The following is a 27,662-nucleotide window of genomic DNA, read 5'->3' on the forward strand; positions in this document are numbered from 1 at the left end:
GCATCACCCAACCAGCGTATCAGATCGGTGGAGAATATTCCCATACGCTTATTAGGGTAGTACAGCACTCCACAAACACACAAAGAATCAGAACATTGTTCACAGGAAGGCCTTGATTTGTGGGAATAGTATGCTCTTCATTGAAACACACATCCTTTTGTTGAGCATCTGAACTAGCTTTTCATCCCCAGTGGACCTGTGCTGCAGCCTTCCAAGCACAAGGCCAGAACTTGTGACACTGGTAATAAGGCTATGCTACATAAGGAGAGGCAACACACACAACTTCCTGTTTTCTTGGAAGACCGCAAGCTGTGGAAGGAGTGATCAGTTCTGAGATTTGAGAAACTGTGCCCGCTGGCATCATAAGGCACGTAGTCCTCTCCTGCAGTCAATGACCAAAAGTGCCGTTATTAATATTTTTTGCAATTACATAATTAATAAAGTTTTTTTTTTTTTACTGACGGAAATCCTGTGTTTCTATGTCAAACAGTTGTTATATTTCAGTCTTCTCTGATGTAAATAAAGTTTAATATTGGGATGCAAACTCCCAATTGAATACATTTCAACTCTATCTGAAGTGGAACAGGTGTCTTTAAAAAATAAAAAAATGTAAGCCCATAATCATGTATGTGTGTCAATTTGTTTAAGATAAGCTCCCGAGTGGCGCAGTGGTCTAAAGCACTGCATCTCAGAGGTGTCACTATAGTCCCTGGTTTGATTCCACGCTGTATCACATCCGGACATGATTGGGAGTCCCATAGGGCAGTGCACAATTTCCCCAGCATCGTCTGGGTTTGGCCGTGGTAGGCTGTCATTGTAAATAATAATAATAATAATAATAATAATAATATTATTATTATTAAATTGTTCTTAACTGACTTGCCTAGTTAAATTAAATATCTATTTTTAAAAGACTACCAAGAATCACTGTGTGACCCTGATTTAGCCTACTGCAGTAAAAGGCTAATCACACTGACTCACACAACGCTGACAGAATATAATGTATTACATTTGTACAGTACTTTTCATTATACAGAATCTCAATTTTAAAAATAAACAAGAAAAAACTAGACAGGGCAACTGACACAGAACACAGCTGACGCTACAAGGGACAAGGAGCACAGCTATCAACAAGCCTTTCTAAAGAGAAAGGGGCTAAAAGCCTGATTCCCCCAAGGAGCTGAACTTGGTCCTGGGGGCGTGGAGGAGCGTAATGCCATCACTATATACAGTATTAACATTAACCCCACTAGAGTCTGATACCAATAACACACTCATTCATAGAGACCCACACAGTTTTAAAAAAACATTGGGGAAATGTGAATCCTTGTGTGTATCAGTGAATTCAAAACACATACCCACTATACAGTAGAAACACTGCACAAACATGCTGAAGTAAAAATATACTACAGCATCATATGCAATAGGCCTACTTAATTGTGTTCATAACACACAACACACTGAAACACATCACTGTTTCTAACAGTAACATACAGACACAGTCATCAAGTAAACTTGGCCAAATACTGTATGGAATCACATAGAAAATGCACAGTGACTAAAATGGCATCATATCCTGACTACCTTTTGCATGTCACCCGCCTGAGCTGACCAAATCCTGTGTCACAGTTCTGTTTGATCTTTTCTATGAAATTGGGCATTCATGTTAAGGGGAAATCGAATCAGCTGTTCAATTGTCTCCTCATGAAGGAGTGTCAAAAGCCCTTAAGCTCTACCCCTCTCTTCCATCTCTCTCCCTCTCTCTGTCTGTCCTCTCCCACCATCATTCCACTTACTGTACACAAGGGCCCTTTTTGTGTGGAGGATCATCAGACTCACATGGTTTAGAGCGAGGGTTCGGCAGGACAGTGTTCAGAGGAGGACAGAACAAAAGAGTGCCTTGAACACTAAAACTACACAACCCTGTTTGTGGTCTAGGTAGGTGGGCACAGGAACCATGGAAAACAGCAAGACAGAAGGTAAATTCTGGTTCTATAATCAAGATGTCACCTTGACTACATGTATCACCAATATGGTTTTGGTAGATGGTTTTGTGTTTTTATGATTTGTTGGTAGTCACATGGTTTATAGAGATGCTACAGTAAAGAAAAATAATTGTATTGTTGATGTGGAATATCTTTGGGGTGCTGTGCGTAACAGATTGTTTTATGTGTTTGAACTGGTTACATGGACAAATACGCTTTTTATGAAACCTGTTGTTGATGGACAGTTATTGGAAAAATATTGAAACAAAGTTGGTATGCTTGAACTTCTCATTCAATGTTCTTCGGCATTACATGACTATCTGACTATCCAATGTCTTAAGAACTGGTTAAGTGGCAAAACTCTGACGCATGACACAACCATTGGAAGACTTCAAATTTGGTCCAAATTAGTTGTCTTGAATTATCTTTTACATTGTTATTTTTTCAGGAAATTTGCTATACGTGTATTCCTGTTCAGAATATGTAATTCCAACACAAGCTCAAATGCATAATGTATGATAAGCAGACATTTAAAATGACCTTTAAATGCTGCTCGCTGATTGGACATTTGGCATTTGAACAGAAACAGATTGAGTTCAGTAGGGTATTTCCACTATGGTACAACTGTTTGATGACACAAGCCTTGTCTACCTTAACATTATATGTAGAATTTCAGTGTTTGGGTAACTTGTAAGGGTTTACTCTTACATTATTTACTGTGCATAGGCTGCAAAATGAGACATTGTGTTGGACATCCCACATGACTATATGATTTGTCTTTATCATAGTCTATTTTGTTCTGTATCTCCAAATAATGGTTTGTGTATAATTGGGAGCTGTGTCTGAGTAACTGAGGATTTTCTCCATAGTGATGTGTGAGTGACAGGGAGCTACAGTAAATCCATATTGATGTGTGATTAACTGATGGCCTTGACTTCTAGAACAAAACCAGGAAATGGAGGAGGCCAACCTAGAGATTTTTCAGGTAAACAGCTCTATAGTCAGTCCCTTTGCAAGAGACACACTGCCAGAGAAATGGGAATAGCCTCGGCTACGGCCTGTCTCTAATCTTATAATATGTAAATGCATGTCAATGGACTGGTATACATGTTCTAACAAAATGCTACAGATATGTAAAATATCGTAACAGTACTGGACAGCTGTAAGGTACAATATAATACACAGACGTTGTTGCACTGCTGTAAGGTACTGTTTGTGTTGCGTATGTACTGCATTGTTATGCACTCTAAAGGAGTGAGCAGAGGCAGGGTATTGCACAGCAACACAGAGATAACATCTGTACATCTGTAAAGAAGGGCAGCTGCCCTAATGAATCTGCAGCCTGATGGCTTTCACATGACCGTATCCACAGAGTAGAGGAGTGAAGAGAAGATGACTGGGGCTGGCAGCAGCCTGAACCCCTGTCTGTTCACATGAGCTGATTCACTTATCTCTGCAGACTAAATTCAATAACCCAACATCCTAAGAACGGCAGCTACACCAAAGGAGAGAAAAAAGGGAAGCACTGCTGGCATATAACAGAAGGGGAAAAAGAGAAATTGGGGCACTCCAAATGACAACAACAATGAAAAAGATAACGAGGATAATGTGACTCAGTGGAGAGCGTTGTAGGAAACAAACCCTGTGGCAAAATGAGCTGTGACCTAGCTGATCGCTGATACACTCTTAGAAAAAGGCTTTTTGGGCTGTCCCCATACGAGAACCCTCTAGAGCGTTGGGCCAGTAACCGAAAGATCGCTAGTTCTAATCCCCAAGCCGACATGGTAAAAAAAAACTGTCCATGTGCCCTTGAGCAAGGCACTTAACCCTATTTGCTCCAGGGTCGCTGTTGATAATTTCAGATCCTGGCCGTGACTCCACTCTCCGAGGGTGTCGCAGGGAAAAAAATATTTCCGATTCACGCATGCGTATTAATACACACTTGTACATGTGTAAAGTAGGACAAATATAAGCACCCACAAAATTATTACTACTATGGTTAAAACAGCTAAGTCATTTATTCACTCACACATATGGAACCAATGTAGCATTTCACAGTTATGTTCTGGACATTTTGGAGCCATTAGCAATGTCACAAACAATCATATCACTGTAGTAACGGTTGTTACATCCTGACTGCTAACCTCTGACCTGGTGCTCCAGCTGCAGTCCTTGGTGGCAGAGCTGCGTACGTTGCTCCAGGGGGTGTTACAGGACATGGCTGCACTGCAGCAGAGGGACAGCAGTCTGGAAGAGAGGGCTCAGGCACACCAGAGAGACCTGGATGACAGGATCATGGGAATCAGGAACTCCCTCAACACGTTTAAGGTACCGTACTCCCCACATGACTTAACGGATCCTCACTGATATCTGAAACCAAAAAATGTGCCTGTTTGTCATTCTGCTCATACCATACAAGTGGACTACAGTAAAACCAGTAACAGTTTCTAGCAATTCAAGCAGGATGCTTAACACACACAAAAAAGTGTTGCAGTATGTAGCTATCTGGTACATGGTACATGTGAATGTACATTGTGAATGTAGCTAGATATCATAGTGATGTCATTGTGCTATACACAGTGGCCAATTTATTAGATACACCCATTTACTACTGGGTCAGACCCCCTTTGTCTCCAGAACAACCTGAATTATTTGGGGCATGGAAACATTGCTCAATTGGTATCAAGGGACCTAACGTGTGCCAGGAAAACATTCCCCACACCATTACACCACCGCACCAGCCTATACTGTTGACACCAGGCAGGCTGGGGCAATGGACTCATGCTGCTTATGCCAAATCCTGAATCTGCCATCAGCATGACGCAACAGGAACCAGGATTTGTCGGACTAGGCAATGTTTTTCCACTCTTCAATTATCCAATGTTGTTTATCACGTGCCCACTGGAGCCACTTCTTCTTGTTTTTAGCTGATGGGAGTGGAACCCGGTGTTGTCATCTGTTGAAATAGCACATCCGTGACAATGATCGATGAGTTGTGCATTTCAAGATGCTGTACTGCGCATCACTTGCATGATTCTTGCCATTCCCCTTTGACCTCTCTTATCAATGAGCTGTTTTCGCTCACAGGACTGCGTCTGACTGGATGTTTTTTGTTTGTCGCGCCAATCTTGGTAACCCTAGATACTGTCGTGCGTGAAAAGCCCAGGAGGCCGGCCATTTCTGAGATACTGGAACCGGCGCGCCTGGCACCGACAATCATACCACGCGAAAAAGTCGAGAGTTCCCTCGTTTTGCCCATTCTAACATTCAATTGAACAGTGACTAAATTCCTTGATGCCTGTCTGCCTGCTTTATATAGCAAGCCAAAGCCATGTGACTCACTGTCTGTAGGAGCGAAACCATTTTCGTGAACGGGGTGGTGTACCTAATAAACTGGGCACTGAATGTATGTCCTGGTTGTGTTTAGGAGGACCTGAGCAGTGCTCTAACCCAGATCAAAGAGGTTAGCAGCAGACAGAAAGAGCTACAGGATGGCCTGGAGTTCCTCCAATCAGAGACCGGCAGAGAGATCCGGCCCGTTCAACAGAGGTATGTGACACACATGTAGCATGCACAAACATTCACACACATACTTTCTTCACCTGAAATTAACTCACCATTCCCCTTGATTTTGTCAGAAAAAGCTCCAAAGGGGACTGCCATGGGGAGGGCCATGAGTGTCTCTCCAACCAGACAGAGCTCAACGTCATCCAGCATTACTTTGCCAGCCTGCCCAGCATCTCTCCACACAGGAGCATAGCCTCGACACAGAGTGAGTTATACCTCTGAGGGACAGACAGAATCCATAGCAGATCCTGTATGTGTGTCATCGATGTACTGACTAGCTGGTCCTTACCCATTGGGCACAGACGTCAATTCAACGTTTATTCCACGTTGGCTCAACGTCATTTCATTGAAATGACGTGGAAAACATTGCTTCAACCACTGTGTGCCCAGTGGGTTAGGGTTAGCCATTGAACATACTTGCTTTAGCTGAATCAAATACCCGTCGGCTGTATAGGGATGTTACAGCACATGAAATCAATCAGAGACCGCGGAATCGCATTGACAATGCTTGTGTTTTTTCCCTGTGTATGTACTGTGTGTGGTGCAGCCTCTAACTCAGAGCAGGAGGCAGCCAGTGGCCTGCCCCAGAGGGGTCAGTCTAAGTCTCCAGTGTGGACAGAATCGAAAGAGAGCCGGAACGACACGGATGCACAGAGTGCCTCAGAAAACAGTGAGGCACATCACCACTGACATTACACACAGTGACTTATTCCCTTGTTACATTACAGAGCCCTACATTAAATGTTTTTGTAGTCAATAGACTTATTCCCATTTAATAGGTCACAGCTGTGTAAAAAGCACACTTATTTTTATTAACCTTCATTTCCAGTGGTGGCCTGAGAACAACAATTCAAACAATGTGAGCAACACATTCAGGGATGATCACTACAAAATTACAGTTACGACATTTCAAATAAAATACATTACATTCAAAAAGGGTAGTAGAAACGAATATATACAATCAATCAAACAATCAACATACAGTGCCTTGCCAAAATATTCGGCCCCCTTGAACTTTGCGACCTTTTGCCACATTTCAGGCTTCAAACATAAAGATATAAAACTGTATTTTTTTGTGAAGAATCAACAACAAGTGGGACACAATCATGAAGTGCAACGACATTTATTGGATATTTCAAACTTCTTTAACAAATCAAAAACTGAAAAATTGGGCGTGCAAAATTATTCAGCCCCCTTAAGTTAATATTTTGTAGCGCCACCTTTTGCTGCGATTACAGCTGTAAGTCGCTTGGGGTATGTCTCTATCAGTTTTGCACATCGAGAGACTGACATTTTTTCCCATTCCTCCTTGCAAAACAGCTCGAGCTCAGTGAGGTTGGATGGAGAGCATTTGTGAACAGCAGTTTTCAATTCTTTCCACAGATTCTCGATTGGATTCAGGTCTGGACTTTGACTTGGCCATTCTAACACCTGGATATGTTTATTTTTGAACCATTCCATTGTAGATTTTGCTTTATGTTTTGGATCATTGTCTTGTTGGAAGACAAATCTCTGTCCCAGTCTCAGGTCTTTTGCAGACTCCATCAAGTTTTCTTCCAGAATGGTCCTGTATTTGGCTCCATCCATCTTCCCATCAATTTTAACCATCTTCCCTGTCCCTGCTGAAGAAAAGCAGGCTCAAACCATGATGCTGCCACCACCATGTTTGACAGTGGGGATGGTGTGTTCAGTGTGATGAGCTGTGTTGCTTTTACGCCAAACATAGCGTTTTGCATTGTTGCCAAAAAGTTCAATTTTGGTTTCATCTGACCAGAGCACCTTCTTCCACATGTTTGGTGTGTCTCCCAGGTGGCTTGTGGCAAACTTTAAACAACACTTTTTATGGATATCTTTAAGAAATGGCTTTCTTCTTGCCACTCTTCCATAAAGGTCCGATTTGCCTTGCAAAAGTATTCGACCCCCTTGAACTTTGCGACCTTTTGCCACATTTCAGGCTTCAAACATAAAGATATAAAACTGTATTTTTTTGTGAAGAATCAACAACAAGTGGGACACAATCATGAAGTGGAACGACATTTATTGGATATTTCAAACTTTTTTAACAAATCAAAAACTGAAAAATTGGGCGTGCAAAATTATTCAGCCCCTTTACTTTCAGTGCAGCAAACTCTCTCCAGAAGTTCAGTGAGGATCTCTGAATGATCCAATGTTGACCTAAATGACTAATGATGATAAATACAATCCACCTGTGTGTAATCAAGTCTCCGTATAAATGCACCTGCACTGTGATAGTCTCAGAGGTCTGTTAAAAGCGTAGAGAGCATCATGAAGAACAAGGAACACACCAGGCAGGTCCGAGATACTGTTGTGAAGAAGTTTAAAGCCGGATTTGGATACAAAAAGATTTCCCAAGCTTTAAACATCCCAAGGAGCACTGTACAAGCGATAATATTGAAATGGAAGGAGTATCAGACCACTGCAAATCTACCAAGACCTGGCCGTCCCTCTAAACTTTCAGCTCATACAAGGAGAAGACTGATCAGAGATGCAGCCAAGAGGCCCATGATCACTCTGGATGAACTGCAGAGATCTACAGCTGAGGTGGGAGACTCTGTCCATAGGACAACAATCAGTCGTATATTGCACAAATCTGGCCTTTATGGAAGAGTGGCAAGAAGAAAGCCATTTCTTAAAGATATCCATAAAAAGTGTTGTTTAAAGTTTGCCACAAGCCACCTGGGAGACACACCAAACATGTGGAAGAAGGCGCTCTGGTCAGATGAAACCAAAATTGAACTTTTTGGCAACAATGCAAAACGCTATGTTTGGCGTAAAAGCAACACAGCTCATCACACTGAACACACCATCCCCACTGTCAAACATGGTGGTGGCAGCATCATGGTTTGGGCCTGCTTTTCTTCAGCAGGGACAGGGAAGATGGTTAAAATTGATGGGAAGATGGATGGAGCCAAATACAGGACCATTCTGGAAGAAAACCTGATGGAGTCTGCAAAAGACCTGAGACTGGGACGGAGATTTGTCTTCCAACAAGACAATGATCCAAAACATAAAGCAAAATCTACAATGGAATGGTTCAAAAATAAACATATCCAGGTGTTAGAATGGCCAAGTCAAAGTCCAGACCTGAATCCAATCGAGAATCTGTGGAAAGAACTGAAAACTGCTGTTCACAAATGCTCTCCATCCAACCTCACTGAGCTCGAGCTGTTTTGTAAGGAGGAATGGGAAAAAATGTCAGTCTCTTGATGTGCAAAACTGATAGAGACATACCTCAAGCGACTTACAGCTGTAATCGCAGCAAAAGGTGGCGCTACAAAGTATTAACTTAAGGGGGCTGAATAATTTTGCACGCCCAATTTTTCAGTTTTTGATTTGTTAAAAAAGTTTGAAATATCCAATAAATGTCGTTCCACTTCATGATTGTGTCCCACTTGTTGTTGATTCTTCACAAAAAATACAGTTTTATATCTTTATGTTTGAAGCCTGAAATGCGGCAAAAGGTCGCAAAGTTCAAGGGGGCCGAATACTTTCGCAAGGCACTGTATATATATGCCCCACAGTTCACTTTAAAACTAGATTTTTTGGTCCCAAAAGGGGAATATATATTATCAGAGCCCTAAATTCCAATTTTGGGACCAAAAAAATCTAGTTTTAAAGTGAACTGTGGGGCATAGTAACTGAAAGCAGACTTCCCTAAAGCAGAGGAGATCAGTGGAACCTCTAGTACCAACCAGTCTTGAGAGTGAGTATCATACTTACTCAATTTCCAGTTTAGAAGTGAGGTGAGGTAGTATGGGAGTTTATGGAGAAGTGCTTTATATATGAATCATAGCCGATGTTGGGCCCTTCTGCTAGTCAGAGACACCCAGCCAACAGAACTACAGTATATACAGTTGAAGTCGGAAGTTTACATACACCTTAGCCAAATACATTTAAACTCAGTTTTTCACAATTCCTGACATTTAATCATAGTAAAAATTCCCTGTCTTAGGTCAGTTTGGATCACCACTTTATTTTAAGAATGTGAAATGTCAGAATAATGGTAGAGATAATGATTTATTTCCGCTTTTATTTATTTTATCACATTCCCAGTGGGACAGAAGTTTACATACACTCAATTAGTATTTGGTAGCATTGCCTTTAATTGTTTAACTTGGGTCAAATGTTTCAGGTAGCCTTCCACAAGCTTCCCACAATAAGTTGGGTGAATTTTGGCCCATTCCTCCTGACAGAGCTGGTGTAACTGAGTCAGGTTTGTAGGCCTCCTTGGTCGCACATGCTTTTTCAGTTCTGCCCACACATTTTCTATAGGATTGAGATCAGGGCTTTGTGATGGCCACTCCAATATCTTGACTTTGTTGTCCTTAAGCCATTTTGCCACAACTTTGGAAGAATGCTTGGGGTCATTGTCCATTTGGAAGACCCATTTGCGACCAAGCTTTAACTTCCTGACTGATGTCTTGAGATGTTGCTTCAATATAGCCACATAATTTTCCTGCCTCATGATGCCATCTATTTTGTGAAGTGCACCAGTCCCTCCTGCTGCAAAGCACCCCCAAAACATGATGAAACCACCACCATGCTTAACAATTGGGATGGTGTTCTTCGGGCTTGCAAGCCTCCCCCTTTTTCCTCCAAACATAACGATGGTCATTATCGCCAAACAGTTCTATTTTTGTTTCATCAGACCAGAGGACATTTCTCCAAAATGTACGATCTTTGTCCCCATGTGCAGTTGCAAACCGTAGTCTGGCATTTTTATGGCGGTTTTGGAGCAACTGAAGGTTGCTGAGCGGCCTTTCAGGTTATGTCAATATAGGACTTGTTTTACTTTGGATATAGATACTTTTGTTCCTGTTTCCTCCAGCATCTTCACAAGGTCCTTTGCTGTTGTTCTGGGATTGATTTGCACTTTTCGCACCAAAGTACGTTCATCTCTAGGACGCATCGCCTTCCTGAGCTGCGTGGTCCCATGGTGTTTATACTTGTGTACTATTTTTTGTACAGATGAACGCGGTACCTTCAGGCATTTGGAATTGCTCCCAAGGATGAACCAGACTTGTCTTTTGATTTTCCCATGATGTCAAGCAAAGAGGCACTGAGTTTGAAGGTTGGCCTTGAAATACATCCACAGTTACACCTCCTATTGTCTCAAATGATGTCAATTAGCCTATCAGAAGCTTCTAAAGCCATGACTTAATTTTCTGGAATATTCCAAGCTGTTTAAAGGCACAGTCAACTTAGTGTGTGTAAACTTCTGACCCACTGGAATTGTGATCAAATCAAGTCAAAGTTTATTTGTCACGTGCGCCGAATACAACAGGTGTAGATCTTACAGTGAAATGCTTACTTACAGGCTCTAACCAACAGTACAAAAAAGGTATTAGGTGAACAATAGGTAAGTAAAGAAATAAAAACAACAGTAAAAAGACAGTGAAAAATAACAGTAGCGAGGCTAAATACAGACACCGGTTAGTCGGACTGATTGAGGTAGTATGTACATGTAGATATGGTTAAAGTGACTATGCACATATGATGAACAGAGAGTAGCAGTAGCGTAAAAGAGGGGTTGGTGGGTGGTGGGTGGCGGGTGGCGGGACATAATGCAGATAGCCCGGTTAGCCAATGTGTGGGAGCACTGGTTGGTCGGGCCAATTGGGGTAGTATGTACATGAATGTATAATTAAAGTGACTATGCATATATGATAAAGAGAGAGTAGCAGCAGCGTAAAAGTGGGGTTGGGGTATGGGCACACAATTCAAATAGTAATTTGATTACCTGTTCAGGAGTCTTATGGCTTGGGGGTAAAAACTGTTGAGAAACCTTTTTGTCCTAGACTTGGCACTCCGGTACCGCTTGCCATGCGGTAGTAGAGAGAACAGTCTATGACTGGGGTGGCTGGGGTCTTTGACAATTTTTAGGGCCTTCCTCTGACAATGCTTGGTGTAGAGGTCCTGGATGGCAGGCAGCTTAGCCCCAGTGATGTACTGGGCCTGCCTTGCGGTCAGAGGCCGAGCAATTGCTGTACCAGGCAGTGATGCAACCATACCTCTCGATGTTGCAGCTGTCAAACATTTTGAGGATCTCAGGACCCATGCCAAATCTTTTTAGTTTCTTGAGGGGGAATAGGCTTTGTCGTGCCCTCTTCACGACTGTCTTGGTGTGTTTGGACCATTCTAGTTTGTTGGTGATGTGGACACCAAGGAACTTGAAGCTCTCAACCTGCTCCACTACAGCCCCGTCGATGAGAATGGAGGCTTGCTCGGTCCTCCTTTTCCTGTAGTCCACAATCATCTCCTTAGTCTTGGTTACGTTGAGGGATAGGTTGATATTCTGGCACCACCCGGCCAGGTCTTTGACCTCCTCCCTGTAGGCTGTCTCGTTGTTGTCGGTTGTGTCATCTGCAAACTCAATGATGGTGTTGGAGTCGTGCCTGGCCATGCAGTCGTGGGTCAACAGGGAGTGCAGGAGGGGACTGAGCACACACCCCTGGGGGGCTCCAGTGTTGAGAATCAGTGTGGCAGATGTGTTGCTACCTACCCTCACCACCTGGGGCCGGCCTGTCAGGAAGTCCAGGATCTAGTTGCAGAGGGAGGTGTTTAGTCCCAGGATCCTTAGTTTAGTGATGAGCTTTGAGGGTACTATGGTATTGAACGCTGAGCTATAGTCAATGAATAGCATTCTCACATAGGTGTTCCTTTTGTCCAGGTGGGAAAGGGCAGTGTGGAGTGTAATAGAGATTGCATCATCTGTGGATCTGCTTAGGCGCTATGCAAATTGGAATGGGTCAAGGGTTTCTGGGATAATGGTGTTGATGTGAGCCATTACCAGCCTTTCAAAGCACTTCATGGCTATGGACATGAGTGCTACGCGTCTGTAGTCTTTTAGGCAGGTTGACTTTGTTTTCTTGGGCACAGGGACTATGGTGGAAGAGGAACACAGTGAATACACTGATACAGTGAATTAAAAGTGACATAATCTGTCTGTTAACAATTGTTGGAAAACTGACTTGTGTCATGCACAAAGTAGATGTCCTAACCGACTTTCCAAAACTATAGATTGTTAACAAGAAGAGGAGGAGTGGTTGAAAAACAAGTTTTAATGACTCCAACCTAAGTGTATGTAAACTGACTTCAACTGAAAGTCAGTGTGTTGCTTCTTTTTGCACGTTGTGTGTGTGTGTGTGTGTGTGTGTGTGTGTGTGTGTGTGTGTGTGTGTGTGTGTGTGTGTGTGTGTGTGTGTGTGTCAGGTAAGAGGCAGATGGCTGCCCTGGAGCTGTTGGAGTCAGAGAGGGTGTATGTGTCATACCTGTCTCTCCTGCTGAAAGCCAACATCACCTTCAACAGCACAGAGGACCTCCACACCAAAGACAAACGGTACTGTATCACTGACGGTTATTATTTACACATTTATGTGAGATGTACAGTGCCTTGCAAAAGTATTCATCCCCCTTGGCGTTTTTCCTATTTTGTTTTATTACAACTTGTAATTTAAATTGATTTTTATTTGGATTTCATGTAATGGACATACACAAAATAATCAAAATTGATAAAGTGAAATTTAAAAAATAACCAAAAAATTATTTAAAAAAAAAAACGGAAAAGTGGCATATGTATTCGCCCCTTTCATGTGAAGCCCCTAAATAAGATCTGGTGCAAGCAATTACCTTCAGAAGTCACATAATTAGCTAAATAAAGTCCACCTGTGTGCAATCTAAGTGTCACATGATCTCAGTATATATACACCTGTTCTGAAAGGCCCCAGAGTCTGCAACACCACTAAGCAAGGGGCACCACCAAGCAAGCGGTACTATGAAGTCCAAGGAGCTCTACAAACAGGTCAGGGACAAAGTTGTGGTGTCACGGTCGTCATAATGAGGAGACCAAGGCGCAGCGTGATAAGCATACATAACTATTTTAATGAAAAGAACGAACACTGAACAAACTATACAAAACGAACCATGAAGCTATTTGACTAGTGCAAACAGGCAACTAAACATAGAATAACAACCCACAAACTATCCAAGGAATATGGCTACCTAAATATGGCCCCCAATCAGAGACAACGATAAACAGCTGCCTCTGATTGAGAACCAATCTAGGCAACCATAGACATAAAAACACCTAGACTAGGTAACCCCATAAACATACAAAAACCCCTAGACAATACAAAAACTACACAAACCACCCTTGTCACACCCTGACCTAACCAAATAATAAAGAAAACAAAGATAACTAAGGTCAGGGCGTGTCATGTGGAGAAGTACAGGTCAGGGTTGAGTTATAAAAAAATATCAGAAATTTGAACATCCCACAGAGCACCATTAAATCCATGATTAAAAAATGGAAAGAATATGGCACTAAAACAAACCTGCCAAGAGAGGGCTGCACACCAAAACTCATGGACCAGGCAAGGAGGGCATTAATCAGAGAGGCAACAAAGAGACCAAAGATAACCCTGAAGGGGCTGCAAAGCACGTTTGGTGTTCGCCAAAATGCATGTGGGAGACTCCCAAAACACATGGAAGAAGGTACTCTGGTCAGATGAGACTAAAATGTAGATTTTTGGCCATCAAGGAAAATGCTATGTCTGGCACAAACCCACCACCTCTCATCACCCCGAGACACCTCCCCACAGTGAAGCATGGTGGTGGCAGCATCATGCTGTGGTGATGTTTTTCATCGGCAGGGACTGGGAAACTGGTCAGAATTGAAGGAATAATGGTTGGGCGCTAAATACAGGGAAATTCTTGAGGGAAACCTGTTTCAGTCTTCCAGAGATTTGAGACTGGGACAGAGGTTCACCTTCCAGCAGGACAATGACCCCAAGCATACTGCTAAAGCAACACTTGAGTGGTTTAAGGGGAAACATTTAAATGTCTTGGAATGGCCTAGTCAAAACCCAGACCTCAATCCAATTGAGAATTTGTGGTATGACTTAAAGATTGCTGTACACCAGTGGAACCCATTCAACTTGAAGGAGCTGAAGAAGTTTTGCCTTGAAGAATGGGCAAAAATTCCAGTGGCTAGATGTGCCAATCTTATAGAGACATACCCCAAGAGACATGCAGCTGTAATTGCTGCAAAAGTTGGCTCTACAAAGTATAAACTTTTGGGGGGTGAAATTATGCATGCTCAAGTTTTCAGTTTTTTTTTTGTCTTAATTCTTGTTTGTTTCACAATAAAAAATATTTTGCATCTTCAAAGTGGTAGGCATGTTGTGTAAATCAAATGATAAACCCCCAATAATCAATTTTCCAGGTTGTAAGGCAACAACAACAAAAAATGCCAAGGGGGTTGAATACTTTCACAAGCCACTGTAGTAGCCACACTGTGGCTGAACTGTTTTGTTATAGTTCACAGCAACAGAGCCAATGGACCACTATTACATAAATATAGGCTTTGTAGGAACCAATTAAATTAGGTTTGTACATTTGTCGCACTGGGCCAGTGCTTTAAGGTTCAGGGTTAGGGTTTAATAGTGCACTATGACTCGTTGAAGCAAATTACATTTTAACTGTTGTTCTCAACATTGACCTTGGTAGAACCCTTAGGTTCGGGTTCATAAACAACGAATGATAAATTACTGCTGCAAAATATAAAATACTGCTGTGAAACATGCTATTACTGTCAGCATGCTATGACTGTTACTTACAGTGCAATTACTATTACTAGCCTACTCCCATTATTATAATAACAACTTTCGCTGGTCCATTTACCTCAGTATTCTGTCTGCTAACACCATCATGTTTAAATGCATCTTCCAATTCCATCATTTCAATTCTGTCGTCTCCTTTGTCTCTTTCTGTAGTTAAATGCATCTGTTTCCCTCTCTCTTTCATCCATCCAGCCTTCATATCTTTTCAAATTTCTCCAGTTCTGTTTGAGCTTTTATCAACCACTCTTCTGAACCTCTCTCTCCTCACAGTGTAATGTGGTGTGATGTGTTTTATATCCTTCTCCTTTGTCTCTCTCCAGGCCATTCCCCAGTTCTCTACGTTTCCTCATCCAGCAACACCTGGAGCTGCTTCACACCCTGCAGGAGAGGGTGCTCAAGCGCCAGTGGCAGGGCATCATGGGAGATGTATTCATGAGGCTCACCAGCAAAGAGGTATTCATTTTTTCTCAGCCAACAATGACCCATGAAGTCATGGAAAGGAGCCTTCAAGGGTTTAACCCGGACCAGGTAAACTGACCTAGAGAAACTCAGGGCTCTACTCTAGTGATTGTGCCACAGTCTGGCTGCAAACTACATTACCCCTCACATACAGTATCCAGTCTATTAGGTGCTTGTTGTATTAGGACCAATGTGATTTAAGTGGGTGGGACTGATTGAACGAGGGAAATTAATTGATTGGTGGCGTTAGCAGTTAGGGGCCCCAGAGGAGACTGTCCAGGGGAAAGGCTGTGACTCAGACCTGGCGCTAGGATAAAGTGACTAAGGGGGGCAGTTGAATTCGGTGAGGCGGCACAATTTTGGGGGGTTCTTGCATTGGAATTATATTGAATTCTGCTTATGTCACACTAAACATAAAGTGCCAAGACTCTAAACATTCAAATGCCAAGACTCTGAGACTATTGATTGAGTGCTTGAGTGGCAGGTTTGGCGTTTAATCTGTAGCCTATCATCCCTGCACTGTATCAGCACAATGGACAGCGCCTTACACACTAAAGTATGTTTCAAACTCATTCCACGGAGGGCCGAGCATCTGCGGGTTTTCGCTCCTCTCTTGCACTTGGTTTATGAATTAAGGTCACTAATTAGTAAGGAACGCCCCTCAACGGTTGTCTAGTTTTAAATTGAAAGGAAACACTAAACACTTGCAGACACTTGGCCCTCCGAGGAATGAGTTTGACACCACTGCACTCAAGCAAGTACATATTGGTAATGAACACAGGCTACAAGATAGATAAGGTAATTCACCTATTACAAACAGCCTATGTGAATGCAGCTGTACACACTGCTGTCTTACCAAAATAATGCAAACTAAATGCTGAAAGTACTGGCCTAGTCATTTATGCATAAAAACTAAAATACTGAATAGCAGTTTGCCTTAGAATACTGACAACTGTGAATGCAAACCGAATAAAACAGCGGTGCCAAGTAGTAGCGGTGCCAAAATATCAGATCAAAAAGGCATGACAATCTATATTTAGGCTAGTTACATTAACAGTAAACAAACACAGTAAACAAAAGGTGAATGGAGATCCAAATTACCAAAATATAGTCTACAGTGAGATGCAGCCTGGCTTGACAAACAAATAAGCCTACAGGCCCGCTTCAAACATGGAAAACCATGTCGCTCATGAGTACAGCAACACATTGTTATATGGCACAATACACTTCTGTAATTCAAATTTGACCCAAGTAATCAATTAAGCAATGCTGGCCTACCTTAAACATGTTTCCAATACATACAGTTCCATTTACAACCATGAAAACCAATCGGCTACCAAGAAATCCATAATAGAATGTATCTATTTCTATGATGAAACATACCGATATGTAGCTATACCCAGGGGCATCATTCAGCAGTAACCAAGTATTCCAGCCCTCTCAAGGGTGGCAGGTAGCCTAGCGGTCAAGATTGTTGTGCCAGTAACCAAAAGGTCACTGGTTCGAATCCCTGAGCTGGCAGGGTGGAGAAATCTGCAGTTCTGCTACATGTTTCTAGGTTTTGTAGTGAGGTAGATAAGTGTTTCCAATTACATCATCATCAACCAATAAGTAGGCAATTGATAGGCAATAATTGGTTAAAATCACACAATGCACACCAATGATGTCAAAACACAGAAACACACAGTTTTCACATATATTAATGTTGGGGTCATGCTGTTGGGGTCATGCTGTTGGGGTCATGCTGGAGATGATGAATATGAAGTTGAAATATAAAAAATGTCCCTTTAACCCCCAACAACAACTGCTACCCTGGCGGCCGATGACAATTAAGGCAGCCCCCGCACCTCTCTGATTCAGAGGGGTTGGGTTAAGTATGGAAGACACATTTAGGTTGAATGCATTCAGCTGTGCAACTGACTAGTATCCCCTCTCATCACTGCTGAGCTTGGCGGCTGCCTTGGTGGTTTGATGCTGCTGCTCATTAATGTCTTTCTCCTTCTTTGTTTGTGTACTTTGGCAAAGCCAATTTCTGATATCCATCGTGGCAGATTAGCTGGTTTGGCTAATAACACTAATGCTTTTTACAGCTAACTAGCTAAGAAGCTATCTAAACTCTGTTGTGGTGGGGCGTGAGGCAGAGATAAGTGAAGCAGCTTCAACATTACCACGCCCTTATAAATCGAAATCAAACGTTACACATTTTTCACTTAGCCTACCTCAGATGAGAAGTGTTTTTCCCCGCTTTTCATGGGAACCCAAAGGAGTCATACCTAACCACACCAGTGGCTTTACATAGCCCCCCCCCCTACACACATTCTGTCCATTGTGCTGAAACAGTGCAGCGGAGATACAGATTTTGTGCCTACCTTCGTTTAATAATTTGTACTTTTTTGCCATTTTAATGTAGGGACATTAAACTAAAACTGAGGGGTCACAAGTTTCAACTAACGGGTCTAAGCCCCATTTTTTCCCATCGTGGAACCGTGCCCGCTGTGACACAGTGCATCTCCTCACCAATTACACCATCACATGTTGAGTCCTTAAAATTAATCACAAGATCACATCTGACACTCAGGAGAGACATGGGGATTGGGGAGAGAGGATAGATTTAGTCTCTGTCTATGTTCCAGATCATTTCTCTGTCTGTCTACACTCTAGTCTAGACTATGACTCTATCTACTGAGTTTCAATGACTAACTGACTGACTGTCTGTCTGTCTACACTTTTAAAGAGACTTACCCCAAGAGAATTGCAGCTGTAATTGCTGCAAAAGTTGGCTCTACAAAGTGTTGACTTTGGGGGGGTGAATAGTTATGCACGCTCAAGTTTTCTGTTTTTTTTGTCTTATTTCTTGTTTGTTTCACAAGAAAAAATATTTTGCATCTTCAAAGTGGTAGGCATGTTGTGTAAATCCAATGATACAAACCCCCCCCCAAAAAAAATGTAATTCCAGGTTGTAAGGCAACAAAATAGGAAAAATGCCAAGGGGGTGAATACTTTCGCAAGACACTGTATTGAGTTTCAATTGCTGACTGACTGACTGACTGTGTCTGTCTGTCTGTCTACACTCTATGACCCTATCTACTGAGTTTCAGTGACTGACTGACTGTGTCTGTCTGTCTGTCTGCACTCTATGACCCTATCTACTGAGTTTCAGTGACTGACTGACTGTGTCTGTCTGTTTGTCTACACTCTATGACCCTATCTACTGAGTTTCAGTGACTGACTGACTGGCTGAATGTCTGCCTGTGTTTCTAATTCTCCATCTTGACTGTCTTCAACAGAGTGATTTCCTGGACTTCTATGTGTCGTATCTGAAGGAGCTGCCTGAATGTCTGTCTGTGGTCAACATGTTGACCACCACCTCACTAAAAGCAGCCGGCCTGTTTGAGGTAAACAAAGAACGCTGAACAACCAGGCAGTATTGACCGCAATCATGGCCATGGGAAGATGTTTTGGGTTGGGGGTGTTTTAGCTTGGGTTACTCCGCTCATACAGGAGTAATATAGGCCTAGTATTTTTATTTGTATTTATTTCATATGCAGCACCCTCAGTACGACCCTATATCCACAATCACTGCATAGAGCTACCCACAGAGAACAACTCACAGTAGTGCAGTTATCCAGAAAGAAAGGGTTATTTCAGGAAATCCTGTTACGAATGATCGTTTAATAAATCTCTGACATTTCAATGAACAAAGAGCACATGATGAGCATACCTGAGTGAAGTTTATTATGACTTAGTTTTTTTTTAATGACATCTTATCCCCAGTCTTTATTACTCTGTAAACCTTTCCGACAATTGATTTCACATGACTTCTGTGTGGACTTGTGCCAACTGACGGTCTCTTCTCTGATTGACTGTCTGATGTTCCAGGGTGACATCAACGGGGACGAGACGACACGCCCCTCTCTCCACACTCTGCTTCTCCAGCCAGTGCAAAGGATCCCTGTGTACCTTCAGCTGCTGCAGGTCAGGCTCCATGACACTCACATCTGATACATACAGTACACCACCAACACACCATAGGTATTTAGAAAAGAGAGTCGTCACCATCACAGTATGTTATCTCTAATCAGAGTGGTGGTGACTGTATAAACTGCTCAGGTTAGTGCCAGGTTCACATCCCAGCTAGCACATTTGATTGGTTGGAAGTTGTGGGAATGTATGTTTTTTTCATATTGGTTGTGGAACAAAGCTATATGTTTCCTGAGAACAGAAGTAAACATTTGGCTGTTCTGGTAATGTACATTTTTAGGTTGCAGGGAGGTTCTGAGAATGTTTCACTCCGGTTCCCTGTTTCACTTAGGTTTTATTGCCACTCTGATAATGGACATTATAGGTTATCTGAAGGTAATTAAATAACTTAAAACTTTCCTTGAATGTATCAATAAGACTTTTAATAACACTGCTAGCTTATTTTGGGTTCACTTTTTTTGAACGCCAAGCACAGATACAATAGGATACATGGAAATGAATTTGCCTAGGCATTAATCATGCAAACAGTTATTTTGTTATTGTGACCAGTGGTGGAAAAACTATCCAATTGTCATACTTGAGTAAAAATAAAGATACCTGAACAAAAAATGACTCAAGTAAAAGTGAAAGTCACCCAGTAAAATACTACTTGAGTAAAAGTCTAAAGTATTTGGTTTTACATGTTCTTAAGTATTAAAAGTTAATGTAATTGCTAAAATATACTTAAGTATAGATTTGTTTACAGATAGCACAGGAATATTCCAACACTCAGGCATAATTTACAAACAAAGCATTTGTATTTAGTGAGTCTGCCAGATCCTAGGCAGTATGGATGACCAGGGATGTTCTCTTGATAAGTGCATGAATTGGACCATATTTCTGTCCTGCTAAGCATTCAAAACGTAACGAGTACTTTTGGGTGTCAGGGAAAATGTATGGAGTAAAACGTACATCGTTTTCTTTCGGAATATAGTGAAGTAAAAGTAGTCAAAAATATAAATAGTAAAATACAGATTCCTCACAAAACTACTTAAGTAGTACTTTATAGTAGTTTTACACCACTGATTGTGGCATCAGAAAGATTCAAACCTATGATCTTCTGTTCTCGATCCCTTCTGTTCTCTATCCCTAGTCCACTGAGCCACCAGGGTGAAGCTAGATGTTTTTTTCCACATACATAGCTGTTAATTTTAGTCTGTTCAACCAACCAGGAAACAAGCACTCATTAAGATCAAGTTTCACCAACACACATGAACACACCTAACAAGATAGAGGATCGAGAGAGATTTCCTGACCCTGAGAATGGAATGTAAATGTTTTTAAATAAAATCATAATTTTTTTCTGAACGTTACTAAAGTTTTCTTCATGTTCTTAAACCAGAATGTATATGTTTTTAAATAACATTCTTAGAACGTTTTCTGAACATTAAACATTTTCTTGTGGTTTTTCTGGAACATTTTCTTCATGTTCTGAGAATGGAATTGAGTTAATTGATGTCAATATGTAGAATGTAACTTTTTTGAACTGTCCCAGAATATATCCAAGAACTGACATAAAAGAGAACCATACATTCACTTAAGTTACATTTATTTTGTATTTTTTTAGAACATTCCCAGAATGTAGTAAAAAATATGACATTAAATAGAACCTAATGGGAACTTGTGTGGAATGTTCTGTGGAAGTACTGAAATTCCTACAGAAGAACATTGTTTCGTTTGCGGAACTATTTGAGAACATTACCGATATCAAACCAGTTGGAGTACATTCCTAGAACATGACCAGAAATTAAATTAAATGTAACCATGTTTGAACTTTTAGGAAACATTGTGTTAAAGTAATTAAATACCAAGAAAGAAAAAAAAATCCTTAAAAATGTGCTGAGAATATTCAAAAGCCAAGCAACTATCCTGCACTATTTACAGAAAGTTGTGGGAACGTTGTATGCAAAATAACCACACTCTCACGAAGCTTTAAGAAACATATGTTTCTCAGAACGTTATGTGCTAGCTGGGATAAGTCAATAGCATCCCTGTGTGGCCTGTTTTGGTTTCAGACTCTGTTGAAGCAGACGGATGCAGAGCACCCTGACTACTACCTGCTGCTGGTGTGTATCCAGCAGGTCAGAGCCTTCACCACCCAGTACGCCCACCTACTGCAGCACAACAAAGAGCTGCTCCTGCACAACCGCAAAGAGCTCAAGAGGTCAGCTTCTGATCCAGGCTCAGATTTGGTGTTTTGGTAAGATTGTGCAGATGGGGACAGGATTCAGATGGACTGCTCTGAGGACAATGAACTGTGATGATATACCTTACAGACATTCTCCTGTGAATATGACCAAATAAAGAAGAATTCTTTGTGAGGCTAATGCCACGTTCACGTGCTACTCGGAACTAGGAAACTCTGAAATGTCCAACTTGCTAACTGGTTGAACGTGGCACATGTATAACTACATACAGTCGAAAATGTCAGTTTCCTAGTTCCAACTATCATGTGAACGAAGCACAAATATAGTTCCAACCTTGTTCTTGTTGCAGGTCAACTATGAAGCAGTTCTTCAAAAATGTGGACTGTGGTAACGTTATGCAAGCCAATGAGATGGGCTCCCCTTACCCCACCAGCAACGCAATACTGTGAGTTATGTTCTGACTACACTCAGCCATTAATATTAGCAGTCAGTCATTAATGCATTGATTAACTAACTCTCTGTCCCGCTGACAGCCTCTCCCTCTCCCCTCACAGAGAGCATGGAAACCAGGTGAAACGCAGCAAGCAGAGGCACCTGGAGCAGATCCAGTCTAGACGCTTCCTGGACTGGGAGAGCGAGGCCCACCACTCCGACTCCCCCATCCCATTTTTCTCCCCTGACACCAACCCTCGCCTCAAACCCCCAGGCCTGCAGAGTATCCCTGAGATGGGGTCATCAGAGCAGCTGCCCGGCAAACGGCTGACCCCGGGCTCAGCCCTGTCCGATGCTCAAGGTGAGTTCCTTCGCCCTGGGGACCCTCCAGGCTTGGAGGGGCTGTATGAGGATGCGGACTCGTCCCTCCACAACGTGTCCCTGTTCGACCACTACTCCAGTGCTTCGTCCGACTCTAGTATCGACATCGCCTTTGTGCGTTGCCCTAAGAGCCATCACGCTGTTGGCGAGGTCTACAACAGAGGGGGCAGTCGGGGGAGCAGGTACAAGCAGCTGCCTGGCCGGGGTTGCGTGTCGCCGGACGAGGCCCAAATGATGCAAGCTCACCACCACCGCCCCCTGCAGGCCGCTCAGTGTAAGAGCAAATCCCTGAACGGGTTGCAGCTGGACAGCACTGTGAGTGGGGACAGTGGCCACGGACATCTGTCTGACCACCTGAGGGACCACGGGGCCCACCAACATGCCAAGCTAGAGAGGCAGTCCAGTAATAAATATCACCCACGCAGCAGCAAGGGCCAGAGCAGCAGCAACAGCCCCATCAGCCCCCCGCAGCACAAAGCAGAACCAGAAAGACAGATAGCAGCCACTGACAAGGAGCTGCATAACAACAATCACAACAAGGTGGGCATCAGGGAGTGGCTGGATGGAGCCCACAGTTAACAAGCAGTGGGGTTGAGTTTATGAGAAGCCCTAAGACTGTTGTTCATTTTTAGATGGAAAAGGGGTGGGTCAGCCATAGAAATAAATGTGAGTGCTATGCACTGCTGGGAGGTGTGTGTGTCAATTTGGGGCCTATTTGTGACTAGTATGTACTATGTGTGTGATATTGTTATAGACCTCTGGGTGTCTGTATAACAAATATTACTCCTTTATGTAGGACTCTGGGAGCCCACCCTGGGGGGAGGAGCCAAGATGGAAGGCTGAGGCGAATTACCACACCCCCTTCAGTGAGAGGAGCCGGAAACAGGAGAAGGGAGGCTTCCGTAGCTCCTTCAAGAAGCTCTTCAAGAAAAAGTAAGATACACTGTATCTGCTGACCAAAATGTCACTTATCAGCAGCACTTTACACCACCACGATTCATTTGAAGTTGAATAAACAATGTTTGTCAAATACATGATGGAATGACTAAAGTAATGCTGTATGGGGTATCAAGTTTTTTCGGACTATTAGCGTTGCAGTAACCTCATATATACTGTGTCCTCTAGGTCGGGGGGAGGAGAGAAAGACAAGACAGACAGCCAGAACTCTAGTGATCACGAGGCAGGCAAGACCCCAAGAGTCACCCACCTAGGCATCGAACGTGGGACTGCCGTGTGAAAAGTGTGACTAGAGCGTCACCAGCAGAGAAACACATTGCTCTGAGAAAGGCTTCAAATAGGTGCCAGTGAAATTCTAGGGGTATATAGACAGTGTACAAAGCATTAGGAACACCTGCTCTTTCCATGACAGACTGAGCAGGTGAACGCTATGATCCCTTATTGATGTCACTTGTTAAATCCACTTCAGTGTGGAGGAGACAGGTTAAATAAGGATTTTTAAGCCTTGAGATATGGATTGTGTATGTGTGCCATTCAGAGGGTGAATGGGCAAGACAAAAGATCTAAGTGCCTTTGAATGGAGTATGGTAGTAGGTGCCAGGCGCTGAACTGCAGCGCTGCTGGGTTTTTCACATCCAAGTTTCCCATGTGTATCAAGAATGGTCCACCACCCAAAAGACATCCACTGTGGGAAGCATTGGAGTCAACATGGGCCAGCATCCCTGTGGAATGCTTCCAACACCTTGTCGAGCCCATGCCCTGACAAATTAAGACAAAATGTTTTGAGGGCAAAATGGGGCCCACCCAATATTAAGGTGTTCCTAATGTTTTGTGCACTGTGTACAGTGCAATACAATCTATGTATATAAAACATGCTGGAAGACCAACAGACATTGACCTGTAAAAATGCTGTATAGGTTTCTTTATTTTTAAGTTAGTAGTTTCCAATTTGAGATCTCTTTAATATCCACGGAGAAAATATATTTTGCATACAGTATACTCATTAACATAAAAAAAATGTGCCATCAAGAAAATCTGTATCCCCAAATCAAAATAGAATGTAAATTGTGACAAGACTTAAATTAAACAATAAGTCTGTTGTAATCAATATGTTATACCTCGTCATAACCAAAGAATGTCTGAAAACGATCACACATTAGTGGCTGCTTAACAGTTCTTCCCTTTGAAAAATGTGCAACTTATCTACAAGGCTAGCAAACTAGACAATGTGAAACTTATTCAACATTTATTTTGCATTTCAATCAATATTTCTCTACGACAAACAGACACACAAGCTTCAGTTCCTTCTTTTAATGTGTTAACTTGTTTCATAAATCTGTTACACATTTGAAACAAAATATAGGCAATTATACAGTATGTAAAACCAACAGATTTTATTTTACACTATATACATATAATGTGCATTGCAATATGTAAATGGTAATGCGCCAGAAAGGAAGTTAGTTTGTCCATAATCATTACACATTCCTACTGTGTAAATTAAAACCAACATGAATCTTGTAGTGTTTTTACGGACTTTGTTTTCGTCTTCTACACAACTCTTTTCCTTTTGTTCAACATTGCACGAGGTAGAGACACCGCACTAATTTTGGCCATAAATCGAGAACACATTTTGGCATTACATTACAAAAAAAATGTAACATTCATATTATTTTTACATCTTCACGGAGTCCAACAGTAAGGAATGTGTTTTGTCCATTTGACTATAGTGTATATGATCGATATTACCATTGAGAATTACATGAAACGGTGGTGATCAAAACAGTACCGCTAGAGTCTGTTTAAGTTTGACCTCCACAGTCTCATTATGGTATTTCAGTAATGTTCAGTGAGTGTTCCATAATAATTCTACCTATGCTAATGCAACCCCTGTGTCACAGCTTGTGAGAACATATGTATGTATACTTAAAGTTTACAAGCACATATACAGTTACATACAACGGCACTTTTCTTTTCTTCAAATACCTTTTTGTGCAAATTTTAACACCAGTGATCCCACAGTATTAAAAAAAGCATACAACTTAGCTGGGAAGTAAGCCTGCAATTAAAACAGTTTGAAATGTTCATCTCATAGAGTTATAAATGGAAGCTAAGAATGAAATGGTTGATCTCCCATTAGATATTTCTCAAAGCGAGCTACAAAGGGAGTTCCCACATTTGGGATGACGATGCGTGCAGAATGACATTACCAGTAAGTGGTACTTCCTTTCTGCTCAGACTTAGCCAAACCTTAGAGGGGATCAAATCCTGTCCCTGGTCACATGATTAGAGAACAAGAAGTCATTTTTAGTGCTCAAACTGACCCCCTGAACCACCCTTTTAAATCTTTACAGTCTCCATACCGGTACAGAACACCTATCTACATGACCAGTCTTTAGTTTACAACCCCGGAGTAACCAGGGTCCCTTTCTGCGAAAAAAATACTACATTTATATTTACAATTAAATAGAGGTCAATTAAGCACTTGTGTGGTATGGGCTAAGATGCTAGCAGTGGTGGCAACACTTCATTCTAAAATGAAATCATATAGAAGTCATCCAGTTCTTTGTTACATGCCACAATAAATATAGGTGTTAAAAGGAAGTAAGAGGCAAGTTGGAAGTGGACCCTTGAAGGATCAGTCTCCTGTGAAGCTAAAGCAGTAGTCTGTCTGTAGTGTCTTGTGTAACCAAGATGCTGTGTGGTGTGATCAGTAGCTGTTCTCGTGTCCAGCCAGGATGTAGAGGTTGCTGGCTGCTGTGGGGTTGTCGGTCGGCCTGCTTTCCAGCACCACCACTCTGAAACACAGGTTCAGTTCAGACTCACACTGTGAAAATATATGTCCCAGAGGGGACCAGGAGGATTACAAATGTAAGCCTCACAAACAGAAAATGCATTTTCACACACCAACAGACACCAACAGACACCAACACCCCCCCCAACATGCACAATCCCAAATCCTACCAATAGACTACTCAAGCACCATAGGCAAAGTCCATCATGTTAAGGTCAAAGTGCTGTAACAGAGTAGTCACTGACCTAAGAAAAAAGTAAGCTTGCCAAGCATTCATTCCAACTCTATGAATAAGAAATCCTGACACTTCCATGCACTGGCCACCAGAGTACCCTTTCCGCAATCATAGGTTTACTCCCAGTAGGTGGTGTTACCAGAGTAACCCAGCAGGGGGAAACATTGAGGGAGATGTGTTAAAGTAACTGTCCAGTGAAAATCTAACTTTTAAAAGTTCATATTCTGTTAACTGATACCCAAACAATGTTGTTGAATCATCCTGTTCTCATTTGTGCCAAAGCATAACTTGGAGAGAAAAAACCCACACAAAAAACACCTACAGTACAGGTCAAATGCTTGCCACTTCCTCAGAGGATGAGCTGGCCAATCTGTGGTCTACCTGCATGAATATTTTTAACGACTGGTATACCCCCACATTATTTTGCTGTTGGGGTACACACACACCATTCCAACACCGAGAAGCTGCTTTTTAACATACTCCATTAAAACATTTTGGAAGGACTATTTCACTCATATTGTAATTAATTCTAGGTCATATTTAATACATTCTGGAAACAGCGGACAGTTACTTTAAAGTGTGTTAAAAACAAAAAGATATCACAAACTCCAAACCAATAGGTTCAGACAAAATTGGAACATTAGAGTCCCAGTTCCCTCCTCCCCACACACACACACACACACACACACACACACACACACACACACACACACACAGATGGGATGAAATCCAGGGTCCCCACAGGGGACATCCATGGATCAGAAAGCTTGTAGGCTAGGTGAGGCCTGGAGTGACCCGGGGAGCAGTGAGTATACCTGGGCAGATTGGCGGCTCCCTCCTGCCCTGAACTGTCGTGCTGAGAGTTTCTTCATTCACAAAATCAAACAAGCCATTAAGGAGACAAGCAAGCATAAAACCAACAACTAACACCAGAGAATTCAGGCAATTAGGATTCTATACTACTGCAGTAGATCGTTAGAAAACAAACCGGGCATCACGACGACACCCATGTTAATATCATTGCCAGTGTAAAAACGAGTGGGA

The 27,662-nt window shown here is 42.1% G+C and overlaps 2 protein-coding genes across 21 annotated transcripts in view; one reads left to right on the forward strand and one right to left on the reverse strand.

Moving 5' to 3' along the window:
* Window positions 1-1,834: 1,834 nt before the first annotated feature.
* Window positions 1,835-24,505, forward strand: LOC139381825 (rho guanine nucleotide exchange factor 33-like). Of its 4 annotated transcripts, none has more exons than XM_071125624.1 (15): window positions 1,835-1,979; window positions 2,927-2,970; window positions 4,149-4,313; window positions 5,413-5,534; window positions 5,624-5,757; window positions 6,100-6,222; window positions 12,786-12,912; window positions 15,514-15,646; window positions 18,940-19,047; window positions 19,532-19,627; window positions 21,688-21,872; window positions 22,169-22,264; window positions 22,353-23,172; window positions 23,429-23,565; window positions 23,758-24,505. In XM_071125624.1, the coding sequence occupies exons 1-15, from the start codon at window positions 1,958-1,960 to the stop codon at window positions 23,867-23,869; spliced, it is 2,424 nt and encodes an 807-aa protein (XP_070981725.1). In that variant the 5' UTR covers window positions 1,835-1,957; the 3' UTR covers window positions 23,870-24,505. The 4 variants fall into 4 exon arrangements, with proteins under 4 accessions (XP_070981725.1, XP_070981726.1, XP_070981727.1 ...); XM_071125625.1 differs by having other exon boundaries at window positions 22,374-23,172; XM_071125626.1 differs by having other exon boundaries at window positions 21,688-21,836.
* Window positions 24,497-27,662, reverse strand: part of LOC139381823 (mitogen-activated protein kinase kinase kinase kinase 3-like) — a 69,461-nt gene continuing 66,295 nt past the window's right edge. For 7 of the 17 annotated variants that reach the window (XM_071125623.1, XM_071125613.1, XM_071125620.1 and 4 more), the window contains one exon: window positions 24,505-26,387. In XM_071125623.1, coding sequence (XP_070981724.1) covers window positions 26,300-26,387 — 88 coding nt within the window. In that variant the 3' untranslated portion in view covers window positions 24,505-26,299. Of the gene's footprint in view, window positions 27,485-27,662 lie in introns of all 17 variants that reach the window. The other 10 variants (XM_071125615.1, XM_071125612.1, XM_071125605.1 and 7 more) reach the window with 4 other exon arrangements.

Source organism: Oncorhynchus clarkii, chromosome 23 (assembly GCF_045791955.1).
Source record: "Oncorhynchus clarkii lewisi isolate Uvic-CL-2024 chromosome 23, UVic_Ocla_1.0, whole genome shotgun sequence".
Classification (NCBI taxonomy): domain Eukaryota; kingdom Metazoa; phylum Chordata; class Actinopteri; order Salmoniformes; family Salmonidae; genus Oncorhynchus; species Oncorhynchus clarkii.

What these genes read in the sequence shown, in the direction of transcription:
- LOC139381825 (XM_071125624.1), top strand. Translation starts at nt 1,958, where the DNA reads ATGGAAAACAGCAAGACAGAAG. An exon ending in GAGCATAGCCTCGACACAGA is followed by an intron (nt 5,758 to 6,099) that starts GTGAGTTATACC and finishes TGTGTGGTGCAG; the next exon opens with CCTCTAACTCAGAGCAGGAG. An exon ending in TGAGGCTCACCAGCAAAGAG is followed by an intron (nt 15,647 to 18,939) that starts GTATTCATTTTT and finishes TGTCTTCAACAG; the next exon opens with AGTGATTTCCTGGACTTCTA.